The 23,547-nt window shown below is 36.5% G+C and overlaps 1 protein-coding gene across 1 annotated transcript in view; it reads right to left on the minus strand.

Moving 5' to 3' along the window:
• Nucleotides 1-23,547, minus strand: part of FAF1 (Fas (TNFRSF6) associated factor 1) — a 155,449-nt gene that overhangs the window by 101,731 nt on the left and 30,171 nt on the right. Inside the window, exons 3-7 of the mRNA XM_010004033.1 lie at nucleotides 21,757-21,803; nucleotides 18,469-18,677; nucleotides 15,078-15,169; nucleotides 14,640-14,728; nucleotides 6,569-6,674 (exon numbers count right to left, since the gene is read on the minus strand). Coding sequence (XP_010002335.1) covers nucleotides 6,569-6,674; nucleotides 14,640-14,728; nucleotides 15,078-15,169; nucleotides 18,469-18,677; nucleotides 21,757-21,803 — 543 coding nt within the window. The remainder of the gene's footprint in view (nucleotides 1-6,568; nucleotides 6,675-14,639; nucleotides 14,729-15,077; nucleotides 15,170-18,468; nucleotides 18,678-21,756; nucleotides 21,804-23,547) is intronic.

The following is a 23,547-nucleotide window of genomic DNA, read 5'->3' on the forward strand; positions in this document are numbered from 1 at the left end:
TTGATTCAAGAATAAACCTTGCTTTCAGCAAATTTTAGAGATCTACAGTGATAACTTTATGAAAGGAAAATATTAAATTATAATTATCCTAAACAGACACAGTCTTGTGAAACTAACCCTACATTCATATGAAAATACAAAGCATTGACTATAATGAATTTGATTCATCCTTGGACACAAAGCTTTACCACAGTAAACTCAGTCAACTGTTGCTCTTGCTTTTATATTCATAGTACTTAAATAGCGCACTTTAAAACAAAAAAAACTCCAATTGGCTTTTCATACATCCACCCTCCCCAAAAATAACGCACTTGAAAAACCCAAATGATATGAAAAGGCTTCAAGGCCTCTTTTCTCCTTTTCACAGCACTTTTTTTTATTTCTGTTTGCAGTAATCTGCCTTTCACTTTCTCATTGCTACAGAACAAACGAGGAGGCTCAGCACTTTGAAAAGGGGGCTCAATGTGTAATGGGTCCACTAGAATTAATTTAGTTGCACCAAATCCATTGAGCAGCGAGGTTTTTTTCTCTTCTCAAATCATTTTGAGTCGGACGCAGCCCCCAGCCTTTGTAATTCTAGTAAAGCACTTAAAGTGCACAGTAGGTGTTCATCAGGACCATCTGGTCAAAAGCAAAACAAGCTGCTGATTTTGCCTTTGAATAGAATGAAGCAAGTGTGAATTAGTCTCTTCAATTAGCACTATTACAACCTGTCAAGTGCATATTGTAAAACAGGATTATTACAGTATTGGTCACCAGTGCAATTATTTACTCTCTGCCTTTTCTTGCATATAAAAATGTCCATGTTTACTAGTTTTTGATAACTGAAGATTGTTTCTTTAATGATATGCACGTCCAAACCCACCAAAACCAAATTACAGGTTATGAAACATATTCTGCCGGGAATATATAAGGGTCATAATTAATAGAGGAGCAAAGAGCTCCCTTCCTTTATCTCTTATTGCCGTTTCTATTGCACAAAAAGAAAAAGAATAATGGTTATTTATCAATATGATCTATTCAAAGCAGATCTCTACAGCCAGATATTAAGATATTTTAAGTACCTAATAAAGCTATCACTTTGAACAAGTACATAAAAGGTATTTTCTCTTTATTTCCCAAGGAGCTTCCTTTTCATATAATGCCTAACACATGACCATTCACAAGTAGTTTATTGAGGATTTCTTTCAACAAATACATTTTAGTCTGGCAATGTGCTGGTTTTCTTTTACAAGAAAGGCAAAAAACACAAACCCAAAACAGGAAGTCAATTTAGCTTTATAAAAACAGATTTTTCTCTCCTTGTTTAAAAAGTCAAAACCTAGCTTAGTAGCTGCTACTCATTTACCACTAGAGAACACCGAAGCTGTGACAGTGATAGATGTTTAAATTATGTATACTGTTGTTAGGTCGTTATAAATGGAATATAATTTCTACATGACAATTTCTTTAAGAAGTGAACAAAATGTTTAAATTTCACAAAAAGAACGTATGTCCCACATACAGTAGTAAAGCAACAGCGTATTTTTCTAGCTTCTCTGATACAAAGAGAATAATCAAACAATACTATAGAATGTTTGGGCACCTCCTATTAAACACCAAAAAGTGTTAGTTGTTGATTTTTATTAGCATAAGAATAGTTTTCAACAATTTGAATCCAGTGAAAAAAAAAACTCAAAACATAACACAACTGTTTCTGAAACTGTTAATGTACCTACAACCTTAGGACATGCCCGTATTCTGATCTCTGGCAAATGTATTTTATCCTAATTACTTTGCTATGACTTTAAAAACAAAAAACGAACACAGTCCTCTGAAACTGTTAATGTACCTACAACCTTAGGACATGCCCGTATTCTGATCTCTGGCAAATGTATTTTATCCTAATTACTTTGCTATGACTTTAAAAACAAAAAACGAACACAGTCCTTATATACAAAGTTTTGTGTGCCCATGCCAATGCCTGACCTATACTGTGGATGATCTAACCCAACAACTGGAATTGAAAATATTTTGTAGAGATACTGAAAATTGAACCTGAAAAATCTACACCATCTTCTGCTGGATTATTTTTCTGCATACTGAAGGTAATTAATCTGTTTACCTATATTTAAATATATATATAGGCCTTTTAAATAAGGTTTCTGCCTACATGTTTATAAAAATGGTGGATTTGTCTCTTGTTTCACATTCATCCACTTATCAAAATGTGTTTAAAAATTCAGCGCAAAGGACTTCAAACTATCATTGGGGTCTGTAAACAGAGAATTTATAGTTTCTCTAACTCAGGCAGTTGTATGCACAAATAGTTCCTCCTCCAGCCTGGAGTGCTATTGGATACATTGCTTTTCATATGCCACCTTAGTCAGTAAGTCTGTAGGGAACAAAGAACAAATATATTACCTATCACAGGTGACAGGGATGCTAAGCAGCCAGCTTCCCGTTAGGTTATTGGCTAAAGGAAGGGAATAAAGAGCAGATGCAGCTACACAAAGGCAACCAGTATTTAGGGACTCGTCTTCTTTGCATTGTTTACACAGATTTTATGTTTCACCAGGAATTACAATGCCTGGTACATGCTTCACCTAGTATTCTCAAACTGGAATCTCCAGTAGTTACAAAAGATAATCAGTAATCTACAGGAGGCCAGAGGTTTCTGCACATTTAACTCATCCACCCTTTATCAACCACAGCTTGTACGCACTGGATACTTCTGTAATCCTGAACACAGGGATCACAAAAAGGCTTCAAACTCTATCCCAAAAATAAAACAGACAAATGCAGACACCTTTTTTTTTAACAGAGTTATCCAGTTTGTTAATTTTTTTTGTTTCCTATGTCACTGACTTAAAAAAGTATTGAGTAAGCTATTATGACAAGAGCTCTAATTCAAAAGGTTCTTCAGAAACTAGAACACAAACTTGCTTTCCATGAAACATTTTAATATTCCTGTCCTTTGTTTCCAACAAATAACGTAACTACAACTTGCAAAAATGAAAAGTAGTAGAAATGTTCCATTCTAAAGGAGAACAAGATTGTAAGAACAAACAGAAAGCAAATTATGTTGAACGTGGCGATGCCTTATAATAATTTAGCTCATTATCTTCTCAAATCCAAAGTTAAAAATTCTCTCACTCTAATTACAGATAGCCTCTACAAATTATCTTACCAAAATAAAGAGGAGGTATTCAGACACAAAACTCCTTTTAGTCTTGGAAGTATTACAATTCATTAGAATTGTCCTTAGTTAAACATATAATACATTGGAAATTTATTAATTTACAGTCTCTTAAACGGCACAAAACCTACTCATTTCCACTGTAACGGGTCTCACAGAAAAATGTATTTCTCAGATAATCATGATATTTCCCTGAACAGTATCTGCCCAGAATTAAATTAATACTGCAATTTTACAAGAGCAAACAGATGTCAGAAAACTGTGACACAGATTAATTTGCAATTTAGACCACACATTATAATTAACTTTCCAAGTTAACAAGTTCCCTGTCCGACTCACAAAAAAAAAAAAAAACACCACCAAAATCCAAAAGCCAGGATTTTGGACAAGTTTGGTTTATTTTTTTATTTAATTTCTGAAGAATCCCTATAAGCTCATAACCCCACATCAATATAAGTGAATGTACCTTATTGTATATATAATGTATTTTTAAATCTGCATATTAAATTTTAATACGTAAGTAGTTGAAGATGTAGACAAAGCATTTTTCTTTAAAAAGCAGCATTTTCAAGCACCACCTATTGAATTAATTTGCAAGCAATTGTGGAAGGAGACACAAGCACTGTGCTTCAGGCTCTGTCAAGTTGTTTGCCCATTAAATTCCACAATTTCTTTGAAATAACAATTCATCCAAATATTTTTACTATTCAACATTAATTCTAAGCAGTAAAAAAAAAAAGATACAGAGAACTGAAGCAATATAGTTTAGAAAAGCAGAGCTGAGAGCTCACTGGATTTTTGCATTTTATCCACTGCAAAATATTCCTGACAGTTTTGAAAGGATGGTAGGGTTGGGGTTTTGCTGTGGTGTTTTGTGGGGTTTTTGAGACACTTGGAAAAAAATATCTATTCCTTAAATCCGCAGTACTAATAATAACACCAAACTAAACAACTAGCCCTGGATAGACAGTTGCACCCAAGTGTGGCAAGCAGGAGAACATTTCTAGAATTTTAAATCTTTCTTTTAATAATTGATGTAGTCATTTTGAATCTTTCTGCATAGGATAGAAGGTGTGAGTGGATTGCATTAACACTGCTTAAACATTTCAACTTGTCAGTATCGCCAAGTCGATTTCTGAAATATTTGCAGTATTTTCCCATCGAAACAGTAATAAAGGTAGAATAAATATATGCCACTGCTTTATAATCACTGAACATTAATGAATATTTTATGTCTTTTTAAATCTCCCTGTTTAATTTAAAAGGGTGAAATTAAGTCTCCTCCCCGCAATATGCCAATTATCCGTAAATCAAACAATAACTTGGCCATTATACTCCTTTTTGTTAATATACCAGAAGCTAATTTGAAAACACTGAACAGCATTTTTAGGTAATAATTGAATAGTCCTTCCTGCCCTCTTGTGGTTAGCAACTGCAACAGGCAGCTTTTCCCCGACTACAAAAATATACCAGAAGGAAAGTAAACTATTAATTTGCTTAAAGCGTGAACAAGAAAGTGAAGGAAAAAAATATCTGAGAGTCCCTGGAGAGGAGACAGACAGGGGAGAAAAGAGAAAGAAAGGCATTAATGCCTCCAAATTGCACAAACCAACTAGATTCAATCAGTTGTTACAATGCTCACTCTATGTTAAAAGAAAAAAAATAAATTAAAAAGCCATTAGGGAGTTAACATACAAAACAGTGCCTGTTTTCTATAATTAGACAAATGTTCGTCGACCCTTTTCCCTCACCCAAATCCCCAGTGATTTTCATGAGACTTTGCACAGTCAGGCATATTCACCTGTTCAGCATCAGCTGCACGAGAAGGGCAGGGGTTCTCTTTTTGTTTTAGCCTCTGAAATGGTCTTCCTGATTTTATACACTCAATTGGATGTCATACTTACATACCAGACAGAAAGGCAAAGAAAGCTTTGATGCTCCTGCTGGTTATGAGGGGTAGGGGTTTGGTGTTTGGTTTTTTTTTGGTTCTTTAACAGGGAAAATAATTTATTTTTTAATTACACTGACTTTTTATCTTAACATGTTGCCTGTAACCTGACATTACCAACTAACAAGAAAACTTCAGTGCATGTAACAGCAGCCTTGATTCCCATGCACTGTCACAGATTCTGCTTCCTTTAAGCCAGATGAGACCCATCAACAATGTAGTAATTGAAACAGCATAGATAAAAAAGAAACAATTTGTATCTATGTTTTCTTTTAGAATCTTGACATTTTTTAATTAAAAACAAATATTCTGATAACTCATTTCTATAAATATTAAAATTCTTTTTAATTGTGAAGGGTCCCCTCAAGAAACAAGCTGATTTAAATACATTTGTTAAAAAAACCCACAAAACTCAAGAACTTACTATAATAGATTTTAAAAGGTAAAGCAGAAAACAGGCTATCACAGAGGGGAAAAATCAGGATTTAGACCTTAAGAATAATAGGATTCACACTGAAAGCAGTTAATGCTCGTTTCTCATTGTATGAAATATTGCTCCTATAGCTAATATTATGGAACTTAAGATCATTCTGCACGTCAGTACGTGACACAAAAAACTTCAGTAAAATCTGTTCAACCCTAAAAGACAGAGAGGTGTCAGATCTATAGCAAACGTACATTTAATTTGAAAAGCAAACATTTAACCTTAATATTTTGTCATGTGAATTCTGAAGACTCACATTTCCAGATTGTTTGTCATGTTTCCAGAAGTTACTGGAAATAACATCCAAAACATTGGATAATAGACATACCAGGGAGCACTAAACAACAACCTTTGGCTTTAGAAAGGAGTTTTAAAAACATCCAAGAATTGTGTGCTCTCAATTCAGAGAATGTGGAGTCATACTAGATATTTGTTCCTATAGGACTGAATTCTGACAAAGTTCTCTACAATATCACCCCTTGCTGGCCATTCCACAGAACACCAGTGCTGTCCATTATACACAAAACCATTTGGCTACCAAGCCAGTAACCACCACAACACTGCAATAGCAATCAGGAATGGCAGAGGTGCCCACAAAATGGGGATGGAGCTGGTTGAAAGAAGGGAAGACAGGGAGCTTCAAATGGCTTAAAGATTAATTGTAATTTGAGTAACTGCTTTTCATCACCAATTTAGAGTTACTCAACAAACACTGCTCGTATGTTTTGCTACTACATGGCAAAAATGAAACATTTTTTCTGTATAATTTAATAGAAAACCTTTTTTGGCCGATTTTTTTAATCAAATTACAGCAATCTTGGTGACCCAGTTGATGAATTCAAAAAAAGACTAATAAAATAAAGGAATATCCATCAGGACCGTGTAAACCCTCGCTAACAGAGCTTGGCATTAGCTATAATGAGCTACATTTATTCTTCAGCTGTGAAACAGCACTCACCTCCTGAATGGTACTGCTTCCTGAGAAGTTGAGGTTGTACTCCCGCTGGACTTCTCGATGGGTGACAATCAGCATGAAGTTTTGATTTAATGACTCCTGCAGGGCCCTGAAATGGTTGAAAGAAAAACAAGAAAATCAGGGATAAGCATGTTATAGCTTGTTTTACAGTTAGATGCAAAAACCCCAGGGTACCCTAAACTCTACATGGACAAGTCCAGGCACAACATTATCATCTCTCTTTTCACTCTTAAATGCAAGGAAGCATGCTGAGAATGACCAAAGGCCATTCCTGAACTCCTTCCTTAATAAGGTGACTGCAGCCTTTAAAGCTCTTCTAATGTTAAGTATTCTCAAAATGGAGAGAGTCACATTATCTTCACAAACATCGGGTATATTTAGCACTCACAATACCATTAATACCAGGCTTGTAAGCATATTGATGACCAGACAAAATATCAAGCTACAATGCACATTAAAAACTGATGGTAAGTAGAACAAGGCAAAGCATGCTCTCACTTCTCTAGGGTTACCTGATGCATAAACCAAATGGAAATTCTTCCGCTCAGCTTCATTCAAAGCACATAAACCCAGCTAATTAGAACTGGAAAACTAACCACAGCAAAATTTCTCATGTGGGTACTGAGCATTTAGGAAAGTTAGTTCTGCTCAAATTGTTTTAAATGTACATTAAAACATCTTTAATCATAGAAATTTGAAAAAATAATCTTGAAATACAGATCAAACAGGTCAACTATATGTTAATCTTGCCACAAACTTGCTTTATTTTCCTGGTAACAAAACATCTGGATGTTAAAACAGCACCCTGTTTGCTTAATTAGGTGCAAAATGATGCAGCTATCTACTTTTCAAGATAGAAAGCAGGACTTGTGTTGCACACTTCAATTACAGCTGTGTACAATCTTGCAGGGGCTACAAAACTGCAGCAACATTGTAACATAGCTTGGATTTCTAAACAGTATTTACACAGACTTGACTTGCTCAACAGCATATGGAATTAAATTTGGCTTATTCCATTTTTTTTTAATCACATACTCTTAAAAGAATGACAGTAAGTTGGTTTTTTTTCCTTCACATCTTCACTGCTCCATGACACTTCAACATGCCATTCTGCTTAACAACAAAGGACACATTCTGTAGACAGATGAGCACAGTTGTATCTTAAGATACAAGAAGACAAAGGCTGCTAGATTATTTGAGTCTTGAATTGTTAGTTTTACCTTCTGTTGGAATTACTGAGCTGCAGTTTTGCTGCTCAGGTGCTAAGGAACCCATGCAAAACTCACTGGATGCTTTAGCAAGAGATGCAAAGTTTGCTTTAACATCTCAAGAAAAATTACCTTACAAAAATATCTTCAGCAGCAACTTAATTTGGATTCTGTGACATCTTAAACACAATAATCACATACTACAAAACAAAATCATGAGGTGCTACTTCTCATCTTCTATGGCTTTGTAACATGAAAGATAAATTTAACTCATTGTCAATGTTAGGTATGATCAAGTGCATGAGAGACACTGCGAATGTAACTGAAGCCATCTATGCTGAACGTGAACCTAGCTGCATTTATCACAAAATCTTGTAAGAAAAAGCATTTAAAAATCTTAAAATACTAAGCAGTCCTTTAAAAGGGGGGGAGAAGAGTCCTGGAGAGTATACCTGTTTTCAAAGATAACTCTACTTGGATTGCTAACAGTAAGTTCAGCACCGCCATAACTAAAATGTCCTATGGAACTTTTTCAGATTGAGTTTTTATTTGTTTTCAGCAAATACTAGAGGTGAATGATATATTTTGTTACTCCAAAAGCATGTATGACAGCATATGTGAATGGCTCTGGATTCCATACAGAATCACATAAGGCTCGACTCTCATTTTCATTCTCTAATTGATGTAAACATAGAATGAAACAGCCTAGTTTGATCAAACCCTCAGTCTCTCAAAGTATGCAAGATACTTCAGTACAATCCAAAATACAGTATTCTAATAAAAAGTATCTGTCCCTGGGAAAGGTTTTCCACTTCTCTATTTCATCTGAATGTGACAGGAGAGAGTATTTAGAAAAGAAAAAATAACTCTTTGAACACAGTTATTTTAAATGAAGTGTCTTAAAACATAAAGCCTCCGTTTTTTAAGTAACTAACAATTTTGACACCTCTACCTTTTGGCATTCTGAACAACTCGAGCTGAATGCTCTTAACAAGTAAATTCTCAGTCCATATTCATAGCCAAATACAGTCAAAGAGGCTGAAAACTAAACAGGGTGGAAAAAAAAAAAAACACCACAAAAAAACAACTAAAAGTTGATTTTAAAATTGTTTTTGAAAGTGTTTGCAATTAAAGTGTATGGTTAATTATTCACCTTTTCTTCAGAAAAATAGTAAACTGAGGAACATTACTTCTGCTTACATAGAAATACCATGGTCTACTGACCCAAACCTTTGAGCTCCTGTATCAAAATCTCATATGGTCTGACAGCCATAAGACCTGGACCATATACTTTATAAACTCAGTGGGAAGAAGAATTGATGGCACATCTGATGGGCAACCTGTGCCAATGACTCCCTGCGTGTCCCAGCTCTCCTCTGCAGGACAGTGAACATTTGAACATGTGGCTGGACAACCAGCAACGTCACTTCCCTCCCACACTCATCTCTTCTAGCAACATAGATTACCCCAAATTACTTGCTTCCAAAACACGCCTTTCCCTAAAATTGTATTTTCAGCCATTAAGGCTATGAACAAATGTACGAAATAAGTTTATGTAAAGGAGACTCCTCACTGACAGTAAGCTGATTTTTATTTATTTTTAGGTGCACATAACTGCATTTAGAAGACTGACTTTGAACACAATACACTTTTCTAAAATTTTTACTTCAGTGTTTGTAACAGTTTCATTTTTCTGCAACTGTTACCAGTTGCCTACAGTCCTCCAAATGAAACATCTGCATTAAAAGAAGGAAAACAAAATAAAATCAGGGCCAAAACCCAGGTCCCATTAAAGTCAAGACAGATTTTCTTTCTTTTTTTTTTTTGTCCCACATCAGTGCTAACAGAATTTAATTACTCTGAGAACTAATTAGTGGGAAAAGAAAAATCAAATCCTAGACATAGGATTAAAAGTAGGCCACTCTTATCAGCAATATTTCCCCCCTACTGCAAACCCTAGTTGCAAAAGCATTTGCTGATAGCTTATGTGCTGCCATTACACTTTGTTTTCCTCAGCTGAATTACACTATTCAGCACAGAAGGCCAGGGAACTTGAGGGTATTTTTGGGCACTGATCTTCCATTAGAGAAACTTGCCCACACCCAGAGAAGTCCAAGAACAGACAAAAGAAAACAGACCTGAGCACATTCATGGCTTTGAACAGTTCAAGCAAGAGAGGCTTGGACCAGTTTAGGATTTCACATGGATTGCCTATACAAAATTGGATATTGGCATTATCCCAACACACAGAAACCTCAGTGATGCACAAGGATTCAGACGGGGTTGAAACTACAACATGCAAACAAAAATGCTCCTCTTTGTTACTTAAATTTCAAGCAATGGAAGTTGGAAAAAAATTTTTTCACTAAACTCACTATATCAAAACTTGATGAAGAGTCTTGCAAGAATTTATTCACTAGCTACTCCACTCAAATTTCAATACAGAACTAATTATAAATTAGAAGTTTAATAAATTTATTATAGAAACAATACTTAGTAAAAATGTGTAACTGCAAATAATGCTGATCTTAGGGGACAGCAACTGTTCAATCGGTCTACACAATGCTGAAGCAAGATAGCATTAGTATTGATATTTATCATATGTTTAGCTTCAGTTTTACTGCTTTTGTTTTTTTCTGTAACAATTACTATAAAAAATAGATTGGCTTTATCTATTGTTAAGTTACTGCCTTAATGTTTTATTTCTGATGTAACACTTGGGGTTTTAATAGCATTTTTCTTTGAAACTTCAGTAATATTTTAAGCTTTGAAACCAAAATCACCAGCAAGTGCTCCTTTTCATTTCAGCTGTGTACTTCTTTATGAAATACATTCAGTATTTCCCATTAGCCAGTATCTTTCTCACACAGAGATTCCCCCTAAAATCTCTGAATTTTATATAACTAGGTATGACACAGGGTAATTAACATTTCCATTTTAAACTTACAGATTTATACAAGCTCATGTCAACAGAAGTCCAAATTTACTGTAATTACAGATTATTTACATTAAAACAAAATAAGAAATCAGTATGTAAATGTAATGTTTGTTGTAGCTAATGCAGCAGGAGGTGGTAGATTAGGTTCAAACAGCAATCAGTTAGCAAATCTGGCTAACATGTAAATGAGCAAAAGCCCTTTTGTTTACATTCTATTGCATTTTAAACTTCAGGCTTTTTAAACTGTCTCATGAGCAGATGTGGAAATAAAACATTAATCTTACCATACTTATTGAAGCTTTCAAAGTAACTAAAGCAAGACACTACTCCTGTCCAGCTAAACAGACAATACTAATAATTGTAGTTGCGGGTTATATCGTTCTTAATTAACACTCTGCTACATTTGATAGTGTACAAGACACCGTGCCACAACCACCAGTCTGCTTCAGCAATCTGACACATACTCAGCAATATATGAACCCATTACTTCAAAGATGGGGCTTTTCATTCCTATCCACACAGACTATTACAATTTTTAAATAAATTACAATTGCTTAGCAAAAAATACATTCTTTATAATAATTGTCAAGGTATAGACCTGGTCAAATAGCTTTTAGCTGGTTTGAACCTTCCAGTGATTCATCAGGTATAATCAAGTATCTAAGACTTTTGGTTATTTAGCAAAAAAGTGTAAGCATAAAATACATTATACTCATTAAAGTGATAACTGAAATAAAAACTGAGAAAAAGTGAATCCCAGAACATGTAAGACAGACAGAAGAGATGATCAGAGTGACCCAGCTCTGTGGCCAGACTTGCACACCTACAGTTTTGATGCTCCCCTCTATTGCATTCTCCAAAATCTTCTCCCTGAACTGGGCATTGCCCACTTTCAAGAAGCACCCGAGGCAACAAAGGGAAGGAAAGTCACTCTGAGGAAGTGAAGAATCTAATCTGACAGAGCTGGTGGAAGGGTTCACTCCTCCTCTTGGACAATTAAATGATGGACACTCTCTGGCACCTTTCCTCTTAAGGCTGCCTTCCAAAGGAGATGATGTTTTTCTCATTCACCTGTCCCATCTGGTAACTTTTGAACATACTCACTAGTTCCAAAGTGTTACAAAGGTCTTAAAGACTGAGTGTAAATCAACAACTGGGTAGAGGAAAGGGACCCAAACTACTACACACCTTAGTAAAAGGCTGCAGTACAATCATAGTATTTTTATACTCAATCCAGCCACCACGTAGCCAATGATTACAGAACTACCTACAGCATGTGATGTCTCCTGGTCTTCAATATTACTCAGCTACCACCTGGAGAACAGAGGCCAGGTGACTGTCTGTTCAGGGGGGGGAAAAAATTACAACAGTGCTACAAAGTGCACAGGAAGAACTGGAGGCAGTGTCAGAGGTAGGCAAAGATCATGGGAAGCACAGAGGAAGAGGACTGAGTTACTGCAGCCATTGGGATGAGGCAGGAATTCATTAGAAATCAGGTTTCATTACATCCACAGCTCCCAGAACACGTCACTGTTGTTCTAGGTATCATGCACAGGTAAGTATGGCTTTGACAACTGAAACTGTGGAAGCTGGACATGTAACCCTACAGGTAGTATTTGACATTTAAATTTAATCTTTACACTGCAATTCACTAGCATGAGGTAATAATTCACTGGGCCACTATTACCTATAAAAGGTTTAGATATGCCACTGAGGAACAAAGATACCCTAGGAGATTTTTACTTGTTTGAACTGAAGGATCACTTTGCCATTACATTCAGATGGTAGTTTTAAGTCACTTCTGGGTTAAGCCCATTGAGTCTGTCACAATAAACTTCAACGCCTACATACCAGTATGTTGGGAAAGGATGTTTCAAACACTCTTCCTTAGTCTGAAAAACTGGGACAGAGCTTACAGTTTACAGAGCTGCAATGAGATTGCTCCTTTTAAGAATGGCATGTACATAAAATACCACATACTGAAACCTAAGACTTTTCAAGTATCACTTTCTAGAAGCATTCAAATGGTGAGTATTTATCTCTAGTTCAAAATAGAAGGCATTTGAAGAAAACAACAGATGAACTCACAAAGCAAGAGGCAAAGTTCCTTAACATCCATTAATAATAGATGTGAGCATCATGCTTTTAAAAATTGTGGGTAACAAACTAATCTGAATAATAATTGATCTGACAATAGGCAGTAAACAGTGTAACAGGGTTTGGTACATTACTTCAATTAGATGTGTTTTGATCTGCATTGATGCTTTAATTGGAGGCAAGCCTCTCCTTTCATCTACAATTTATGACTTTGGGGAGATGATCTAGCCTTCAAATTATCCTTGTTTAAGTAGTCACTAATTAATCATCATTTGCTATTTCAAAGCTACCAACTTTATCTTAAAAATACCCAGAACTATTCTCCCCTATGAAACAAGTATAAACTGTAAAGGTAATGATCACTGTGATTTTACTAGCAAGTTAAGCTCTTTTAAAACTATTCATCCAACTAAAAAGCCTATGAACTGTTTTTTAAGAGTTCGTTGTGATATAGTTTATTGCAGTTGCAATAAACAACATACATCAGACCCCAGTTTTCTTTCCAGAACTGAAAACATTCAAACTGCAATATACAGAGATACATAGGTAGAAAATTTTGAAATTGGAAATCGATTTTAAAAAAACAAAACAATCAACCAGCAAACAATCAGTATCTACAGTGGTTTTCCACAGTATTTTCACTGTCCTTCAATCAGCAGCTTAAGTATAATGGCTTATTGTCCTCACACATGATGACTACAGCTCCTGTTTGTACATACAGTCCACATACAGCTCACCACAGAGCTGCTCCCTCTCTTTCAGTCCCAGTATTCCCTCTCTAAACACTTCTTTCCTTTATTATTATTTTTATCATTCACATCAGCACCTTTATTTCCTCCACAGACTACACGGTTATGTGAACAAGTACCTCTTAGTATTTTAAGAAGCCCTTTCAGTCATTAGAAAACCAGTTATTTATCTCTTTTGCTTTCAAAGAATTTCCCTCATCAGTGCTACAACTGCATGTGTAGAATACTCTCCTATCAACTCCAACAGCAGGAAAACAACTCCCTCTTCAGACAGCTGGAAGGCACTGGATTCTAATGGCCATTCAATTTGGCCGGGTCCGACACAGCGTGGCCCTTCCAGGCGCAATTCCTGGGCCCCCTCTAGTGGCTACCGAAAAAAATTAACATTTTCCTGGTAAAAAGCTCATCCAGGTCTGCCTTTGAGAAAGGGAAAGGCAGGAAAGAAAACAAGCCAAACTAATCAAAGTAATTGCAAATTACTTTCTAAAAGTAAAGAAGTAATGTTTCTTAAAGTGACATTTAATTTGCAAACCTTAGCAATGACCACTGACATAGAACACTCACTGGGAACTTTTTGAGTATTCAAAGCACTAATACAAGATACCCTGCTCAGAGGAATTGAATGACTCAGCTTATCAACATACATTTTGAAAGTCCAAGAAGATAGGATAAAATAATGTAACAAAAACTTCAGAAAGAAATTTCTGATTTGCTGGCAATGATTTATAGTCCTTTACCTTGACTGAACCAACACAATTCAGAAAGGCCAGCTCCCATTTATTTCCACAGGGACTACATTTTTGTTAAGTGAAAGTCATGGCATCTGGGAGGTGTAAAATACTGTATGTACCTAAGTGGTTCATGTACCACACCAGGGTTGTTAAAAAACTTAGCAACCTTCCTTTCGACAGTGAGGTGCTGCAGTTGTTTATCCCAGCTAGAGCAGAGGAAACACTTTGTATTTATTTACTGATTGCAAATTCCTGCAAAGATACATGCAGCTTCATAAAAACCATACAAAACCAAATCAAACAACCAGAGTTCATGGCTAAAAGACTCACCCAGAATGACTTGAAGAAGGAAGAGGCAGGTCAGGTGTTAGAACATAAAGACTATTATTTTTTGGCAAGTGTAGAGTTTTTAAAACAGTCTGGGGGGAGAAAAAAAATTATAAATATTAATCATTCACCAATTTTCATGTATTCTTTTATTTATTTTAATTATTTATACTTATTTACAATACCAAACATGTTGTTTTGAGTTATACTTACTGTTAACATTTTGTAGGTGGGCCACGTTATATACAAAACCAACACAACTAAAGTGATTTGTCCTGATTTTTTTTGCAATGCTTTGGTTGAAGAGCTCCTTGTATGCCACCCAATACATCTAACACTGTTTCAAACTCACAATTCTTGCCTTGTAATCCCCACCCACAGATGCTGTTTGAAACTCTGAATGAATGCAGTTAACTGAATAAAACACAGTTGAAAACTTACACTATCATCTACATCTCCAGTCTTCCACCCCTTTAACAGCATTTTAGATGCAGGAATCTGAAGTTCATTTTCTAGAATATGTTTGATATCTCCTAAAGAGAAAACAAAGAAAATATGTAAGATATACACACCGATTTATTTCAAACAGTACCAAGTTCTAGTTAAAAATGAGAGCAAGGAAAAATTTACTACAAAACCAGTTTTTAATCTAGTTACCCTTGTAACATGCACTTCAAACAGTAAAGGATAAATTAAGGTTAAAAAAAATAAATCACATAAAGCATGAATGATTGGAGAATCACATGAGGATCTGAAGATTTGGACATATATTTGAATAGTTCTACACTGTGTAGGCTAAGCACACATCTGCAGTTGTGTGCCATCTGGAGCAATGGCCTTTGCCAGCAATATAGAGGGTATTCTTTTTATACCCAATACTATTATCAATAATCCTGACCTAAAGAACTGGAGTCTTTGTAACATTTTAACTGCTCTGACAGCTTTTTCAGTGTTTCACACATTTCTATGCTCTCCTCTCCCTGTAGTTGCCACAATCATAAAATAATGCAGGCTGGAAGGTACCCACAGGGGGTCATCAAGCCCAGCCCAACAGTTTAATCAAGGATTTGCCTGGCTGACTCTTCAACACCTTTAAGGATGAAAGTTTGACAGCTTCTCTAGCCAACCTGTTCTAGTACTTCACCACACCCACAACTGAAAAAAAAATAATATTTTAAAATCCTTATATCTAATGGAAATTTTCAATCTTGCAAATTGTGTCCATTGCCTCTCATCTTATTCTCATGCACCACCAAAGAGAGTGTCTGGCTCCATCTTCTCTGGGTCCTCCCAAAAGGTAGCTGTACAGAGGTAAGGTCTCTACCTCTTGCTTCTCTTCACCAGGCTGAACAAACCCAGTTCTCTGTGCCTCTCTCCTATGTTGCCACGTGCTCCAGTCCCCTGACTACCTATTCTGGCATCTGCTGGACTCACTGCAGAATGTCAGTATCTTTTTTGTACTGTTGACCTCCAAATTGGCTACAGTGCCTCAGGTGCAGTCCTCAACGGCTGACTAGAGAGGAGTAACTATTCTTCTGGATCCACTGGCTACACTCTTGCTAACAACCTAGGAGGTAGCTGGCCTTCTTCACAGCAAGGGTGCACTGCTAACACATCCCTAGATCCCTTTTTTTTTTTTAATCAAGTTGCTTTCTAGCCTATCAGCTCTCAGCCAGGTATCAGATGGGATAACATGGAATTATCCTACCCCAGATGCAGGATTTCAGCTTTGCTTTCTTTCAACTTCATGAGGCTCCTGTCTGTCCGTTTATCCAGGTTGCCCAGGGCCCTCTAAATAGCAGCTTGGCCATCCAGAATATCAGCCACTTTCTCTGATCTGGTATTCTTTGTCAGCATGACGTGAGCACTCACCTTAACAACCATGTTTTTAATAAAGACATTTAGTAACACTGGCCCCAGGATAAATTGCTGAGGGATATCCCTAAATTAGTAACTGTCCACCAGTCAGACACTGAGCCCAGCAGCCCAGGCAACAACCCACCTACCTTATCAGCCCACTTCTCCAATTGTCCTAAAAAACATGACTATAAGAATACTAGAAAAGAGTGTGTCAAAGGCCTTACTTAAGTCAAGATGACATCCACGGGTCTCTCCTTGTCCACAGAGCCAGTCATCCAATCATAAAAGGCAGATAATGCTGATTAGGCACAATTTGCCTTTAGCAAACCCATGCTGGCTGTTTCAAATCACCTCCTTTTCTGTGCTCAGAAAGGGGGTCCAGAAAGATTTTCTCCATAATCTTCCCACAGATCAAGTTCAGCAATCACCACTGAACAGCAGGCACACTTTTATTCAGCTTTTATTTTCATGTTGATGTACTTCCAAAAGCCCTTCTAATCCCTTAGTGGTTTCAGCTCCACCTGAGCTCTGGTCTAACTCCAAACTTGCACACTCTGGCAACATCTCTCTTCTGGGTAGCCCCGATCACTACCCTCCACCCTCTGTGTACTCTTTTTGCATTTAGCTTAGTCATAAATTCTTTGTTCTTCTATGCTGCCTTCTGCCATGCTTGCTCCTCTTTCTGCATGTTGGAAGGGACTGTTCTGGTGCTTTGAAGAGGTTAGTCTTGTAGATCAACCAGGTCCCTTGGGTCCCTTTGTCCTCAAGGGAGTCTCTCATGGGATCCTACCAAGCAGATTCCTGAAAAAGCCAAACCTCTTCTTTCCTGAAGTCCACAGTTGAAATCCTACTATTTGCCTTGCTCACTTCTGTCAGGACTTCAAAGGCAAGGCTGCCCTCAATATTCATATGCCAAGTTACAAGCAAAAGTTCTATACTGACTGCTTCTACCCTACAACTTCACAATTTATACCTGAAAAGAGTTAATAAGAAAAAAATAAAATAGTACAGCTGCAAAATTCTGATTTGATCAGACCTTTCTATCTGCTTTGCATGGATGCAACTCAGTACAGTGATAAACATGCAACACCAATTAGGAATTCAAACAGATCACCACGAGGTGGCACCAGCCAATACCAAATCGAAGGCTAACAAGACAAGGATCAAAAGTTTCAAAATTGCACCAGACATTAGGCTGCAGCACTAAAAATTGTTTCAACAACTGTTTCTTCATTTAGTTCCTTGTTTTGATCTGTACAAAGTTTTCACTAAAAAAAACCCCACATCCACCACAAAGCTCTTTGTCCTTAGCAAAACTAAATTATCTGACAGTTTGGGGGAATGTAAAAAGTAACATGATCTGCAATACTAACAAATAGCCTATTTCTAACATACTGTGACAGAATGCATGTTGTAGTATAAAGACAGTAAAACTTAAAGGAAATCCTAATTTGCACAAACAAGTGAAACAAAAATTGAAAAAAGAAGAATACAATGATGCTTTTCACACTGGAAAGAATTCCTCTAAATCTTGTCACTACCCAGAAAGAGATGCCATACAGTTTCAAAAAGGAAATGCCAAGATTATCAGCTTATTAGTAGATTGCATCTACACTAATCCTTCCCCAAATTACATTTTCATGCCTCAACTTAATCAGTAATCTGTTTTGTTCCTGAAGCAAGCTGAGAAGAAAAACAGATTTCAAAATAAGTATTTGATAGACCACTAACCTTTACAATGGATTAGTGAAATTTTGCTTTTTTAAAGCTGCAAAGAGATTTGAAAATGGTTAGTAGCTGCAAAGGCTGCATTTTCTGGGGGATTTTTTTCTTCTTTGAGGGGTTTTGTTTTGCTTTGCCTTTTTTTTTCTTTTCTTTAGGCTTTGGGTTTTCAGGGCTGGGTCTTTTTCGATCGTTTTTGTTTGAACAGCTTGACCACCAAAGTTGTCATCTCAATTTTACAAATCCTTACCAACTGTGGAGCTGTCTTCGAGTACTACATCCACATTTCTGTCTCTGTACTCAACCCTGAAGTCGAGCATTCGAGGCTGCCTTTCCACTATCTGTCTGGATGGCACTACGTGGCGGAACGCTGAGGATGAGGAAGGAGTGGAAGAAGCTGCTGCCGAATGAGCGGCGGGGCCATACGCTGGCCCGTGTAGAGTCTCTCCACCATACTCACTGAAACATATGCACAGAAGAAGGTTTAAACAGAACAGCTTGAGGTGTTGAAGTAAAAGTTAGCAAAGAAAAATTATCGGTATTATACACTTACTATGGGAAGCACACACACCGTGAATAACCTACACACTGCCACGGCTGGAAGCACTGGTTTATTAGCCATTAGAAAATGGCTTTTGCATCAGCAAAATTAACATTTTTGTGACTACAGGAGAACAACTTAGGTGACAAACAGGCATTTAAGCCATTATTTCAGTCTAAAGTTCATTATGCAATTAATATCAGATATGTCTTGAGACGCAGCCTCATTTCCAGTTCCAGGAGTGCTGTGACCACATAAAAATTGACACCATGGCCAACAGCAGTTTTTGACATCACTGGGCTAGTATCCCTTGGAAAGAGAAAGAAGAAACAAAGCTATAAAATACTGCACATGCTTTGGTATTTTCCAATACCAAATTAGTGGAAAACAAGTCAGATAAGGTAAATATATTAAGATAATGAGGAATACATTGTAAAAAAAAAATAAAATAAATCCTTAGAAGTACATCAGTAAAGCAATGCTGATTTCAAGCTTATCTGTCTTTAAGTTCAAAATCCTTCAAGCCTCCTGGACATTCATATGAGGTTGTCTCCATACCTGAGTTGAGGATACATACAGCACTACAAATCAGAATAAACTGGGAAACCCTCACTATCCAGAAGCACTTTAGCCTTCCTCAGTGAACCTCTCCACAAAAAGCATGTAACTGAGATTAGAAACAAAGGTAATAAAACACAAAATTTAAGGAATGCCACTCCAGGCCAAAAATAACCAATGATGTAAAGAAATTAAATTTGACAGAAAAGGAACTTAATAGGGAAAGCCTAGAGCTTTGCCTTGTAGATGTTCTTATCAGGAAGATCATCTGTCCTGGGCAGATACAGGATATAATGAAGGAGAATGCAAGCTAATAAAATATAAGCACTGAAAGAACGAAAGGTGAGAAAAGAGGAATTCAGGAACGACTGAGATGTAAGTTGTCCCGTTACCATTCTTAACCAGAACTTATCTGAAAAATGCATTCTGCCTTTCTTGAAGATACCTTGAGATCTGTCAATGGAAATGCTTCTTATAGCAAGTCAAATCTCTCATCTAGTGGAGGCTTCAACTTGAAAAAGCATAAATGTGGATGGCATGCATGTCACAGGAGTGTTAAAGTTACACAGAGCTGCAGCAAATCCCATCATTGTGCCTTCCACATTTGAAAAAGAAAAATGTGCTATGCTTGTAAAACAAGAGGCTCCTTCACTTCTCACATCAGCAGGCTCAGAAGGATGGGTACCCAGCTACAAAGATCCACACTGAAAGACCTATGCTCAAAGGTCAAAGACCCACTTCAGAGGTCTAAAGAGTACAGGAAACAGTCTTATTTTCTGTCTTTAAAAAAGTATAAACACCAAGTGATACCTTACTGTCTTAAGCCTGATATCCAGCTATGAATTAGCTACTATAACCATTTTGTTAAAAAAACCTAAGGAACAATTAATTCTGATTCTCAGAACTGGATTTTTTTTTTTTTAAACAACACAACTGAATTATAAAACAAACCTCATTTTTTCCCCTTCAAAAAATTAACTTGAAACTTCAAGTCCATTTGTATTAATTCCATGTGATTCCACCACAGAAGACATCCTACATATCTGCCTGGCAACCTCTAATGTAACATAAAAAGCTTCACCTCAGTAAAGTGACCCTCATGTGAAAACCACTGGAAACTAGACTTCCAAGTCTTCCGAGTCTCCTTTTAAACACCTTCCATTGGAAGGAAAAAAAAAAGAAAAAAATTTTGGGACAAATTTGACTGTCTAATCATTGCTAAAAATGAATAAACCAGTGCTGGAGAATGCTGTAAGCAGACACTGGATCAGCTTGTTTTCAAAGTCAGGCACAACCACTCCCCATCTTCTTCCCTGAACAAATGGTTCCTAACATTCAGGTATTTTGAATATAAATGCTTTGAGGTCAGGACTTATTAACAGAGGTAGAAAGTGTGCTCAACACAACTGAGACTTGATCTCCAGTCTGTAAATTAACATCTAGTAACTTCACTGAGCAAATAAGGTTTTATCCTGAATCAAAAACTGACTCTTAATACCTTCAGTAAGTATTCAAAGAGATGCCAAAACACCACTTCACCTACATTATATACCTTTTTTCATCATTAAAATCAACTTTTTTAAATGGCACACTTAAACACTATTTTGCTGTCTCAAGTAGCTCAATTCCTATTCAGCTGTTTTCCAATTGCCTCATCAGGATGTAGAAGCTCATCCTTCAGTGACTTCAAGATATCCAGGCATCAGTATGCAAGCCAAAATTCAATACAAAGCTGAAAAAAAAAAATCTATTTTTTACATATCTATAGATAATATAGATATACACACACAAATAGGAACATTTTTGGCAGGGGACAAAGGAGCAAGGAATATACATACCGTTAAAATTGCATAAGGAAAAAGATAATATTTGGCCAGGAACATCTTTGACCTTGCAATTTTTTTATCTTTGCAGGGAAAAAAAAAACAAAAAAAAAAAAAACATATCTATAGATAATATAGATATACACACACAAATAGGAACATTTTTGGCAGGGGACAAAGGAGCAAGGAATATACATACCGTTAAAATTGCATAAGGAAAAAGATAATATTTGGCCAGGAACATCTTTGACCTTGCAATTTTTTTATCTTTGCAGGGAAAAAAAAAAAAAAAAAAAACCAAAAAAAAAAACCCCACCAAGCCCTGACTTTCGAGAAAGCATACCAAAATCCACACTTAATAAAGAGACAACTCTGCATAGAATGACCCGACAACTAATTAATTCAAAATTAAAAACACATAATTGAGATAGGTGTCTGAGCTAGTTCTCCATCAGCATGGGAAAAACTGAATATTAAGCCACCTTTGCCAGGAATTTACATTCTAACTCCAGAAATTCCTTTAATAGGAGAATTACATCTTAGGATTCAGAAACAAAAATGTAACTATCATACAGCATCATTCTCTGTGTGTACCACTCCAGTTTTCTGTGCTTACCTGTGTAGAATGCCATTTTCTTGTGGTATTACACCATTTATAGCTGCCTGAAAAGAGAAAATAGATTTTGAGTCAGGCATACAGACCAGCAAAAAATAAACCAGAGTAACCCCTGCATGTTTAAAATAGTTATTAACTTGTTTTAAGATGTCATAAAATGTTCTCCATTTGATTAATACATTCTTGGTAAATGACACTGACATTAAAGAACTTGCTTAAAATAAACACCATATCTAAGTGAAAATGAACATGAACTGAAACTCAGACTCCTACCTGTGTGAGATGGATTTTCCAGGTGGAATGCATGGGAATACACTACATGGTCCATGCTCAGTAAATCTAGCACTTTGTATACTTGGTCCATACACACAGTGGCCATATTGCTTTCAGATACGCTGAACTAACTGTGCATAGATTAAGGCAGCCAGACAGCACGTACACAGAAAATCTCATGTTTCCCAGAAGTAACAGGCCTGCCCAAACCTAGAAACCTGCACGGCTGCACATACACAGCATATTGCAAGCCTGATGTGTTCACAAAGTGCTGAAGTCAGCACAAATGGCAACTCACCAGCGCACGTCTCCATCGCAACGACGCCTCCCAGAAAACCTGCTCCTAGCTCAGACACACAAATACCATAAAGCCTCTTAAGAGTCCTCACATGCTAGGGAATCATAGAAATTACTACCTCCAAAATTCAAACAATCTTCAGGTAAAAAAGGAAGCCTTTTTAAGTAAGGTTTATGCAGTTAAATATCACTCCATGCTGTCCAGATCATCAGAAATGAGCAAAATATTACTCAGAGGTGTTTATGTACAAACCTTGCAAGCTGCACTCACATTTGGTCTTATTTTAAATTACAGAGGGACTAACTATAAAAATATCCTAATGAATTCTCTCTCATATTAAAATGCATTATTTTTTTTAATAGCCACAACATACTCTCATTGCAAGCTCAAAATGTGTTCACAGCTACATGTTTGTGAGGTTTAGCAGTGAGATTAACGAGAGTTTGTAGTATCCCACTAATCCCCATTTTCTGCTGTACCACCAGCAATTCATGCAGTTCTACTATCATAACTTCTAATATCACTAATACCTATTCTCCTATGTGAGATACACCAGACCTGTTGGCCAGTGCACCTGGTGAACAAGTGTCTGGTCCCTGATGAAAAGGCTAACACTGACATTTAGAAGCTCATAGAACTGGGACTCCAGGAGGACAAAGATAACTAAACAGCTGAACTGTGGACACTCATCATCTATCAACATCATTTTTCCAAACTGACATTAAAAAGTGCAGCCTAAGAGCTTAATAAACACAAAAATAAACAAAATCAGTATTTAGATGCTATGCTTTCTTTCTCTCTGAATATACAAAGTTTAATTCTTACCATTTCCATTAATAGCTTACAGTCAAAAAGTATTACTGCTGAACTCAGCTAAGTAACTATGATATTGCAATTAGATTTATCATGTATTTAGAGACAAATATTGCATAAATAATAGCAAAAAAAAAAAAAAAAGCAGTCAAGAAACAAGGTCACAGGTATCTGTAGGCTACAGCAGCTACCCATGAGGCTGCATCAAATTACAGTGAAAACAAAGCTTCCTACCAGATCTGTTTTTAAATCAGTTTATCCACCGTGCCTGGCAATAATCAGTGGTTTCTTTATAACAACTCATCTCGTTTATCATCACTGTGGTTTTTGCAGTTATACATAGCTCTTAATCATGTTCATCTAATAAACCTCCAGGAAAAAGTGGGAGGTTTTGTCTTGTTGGGATT

Source organism: Chaetura pelagica, unplaced genomic scaffold, assembly GCF_000747805.2.
Source record: "Chaetura pelagica isolate M959 unplaced genomic scaffold, ChaPel_1.0 scaffold18, whole genome shotgun sequence".
NCBI lineage: Eukaryota > Metazoa > Chordata > Aves > Apodiformes > Apodidae > Chaetura > Chaetura pelagica.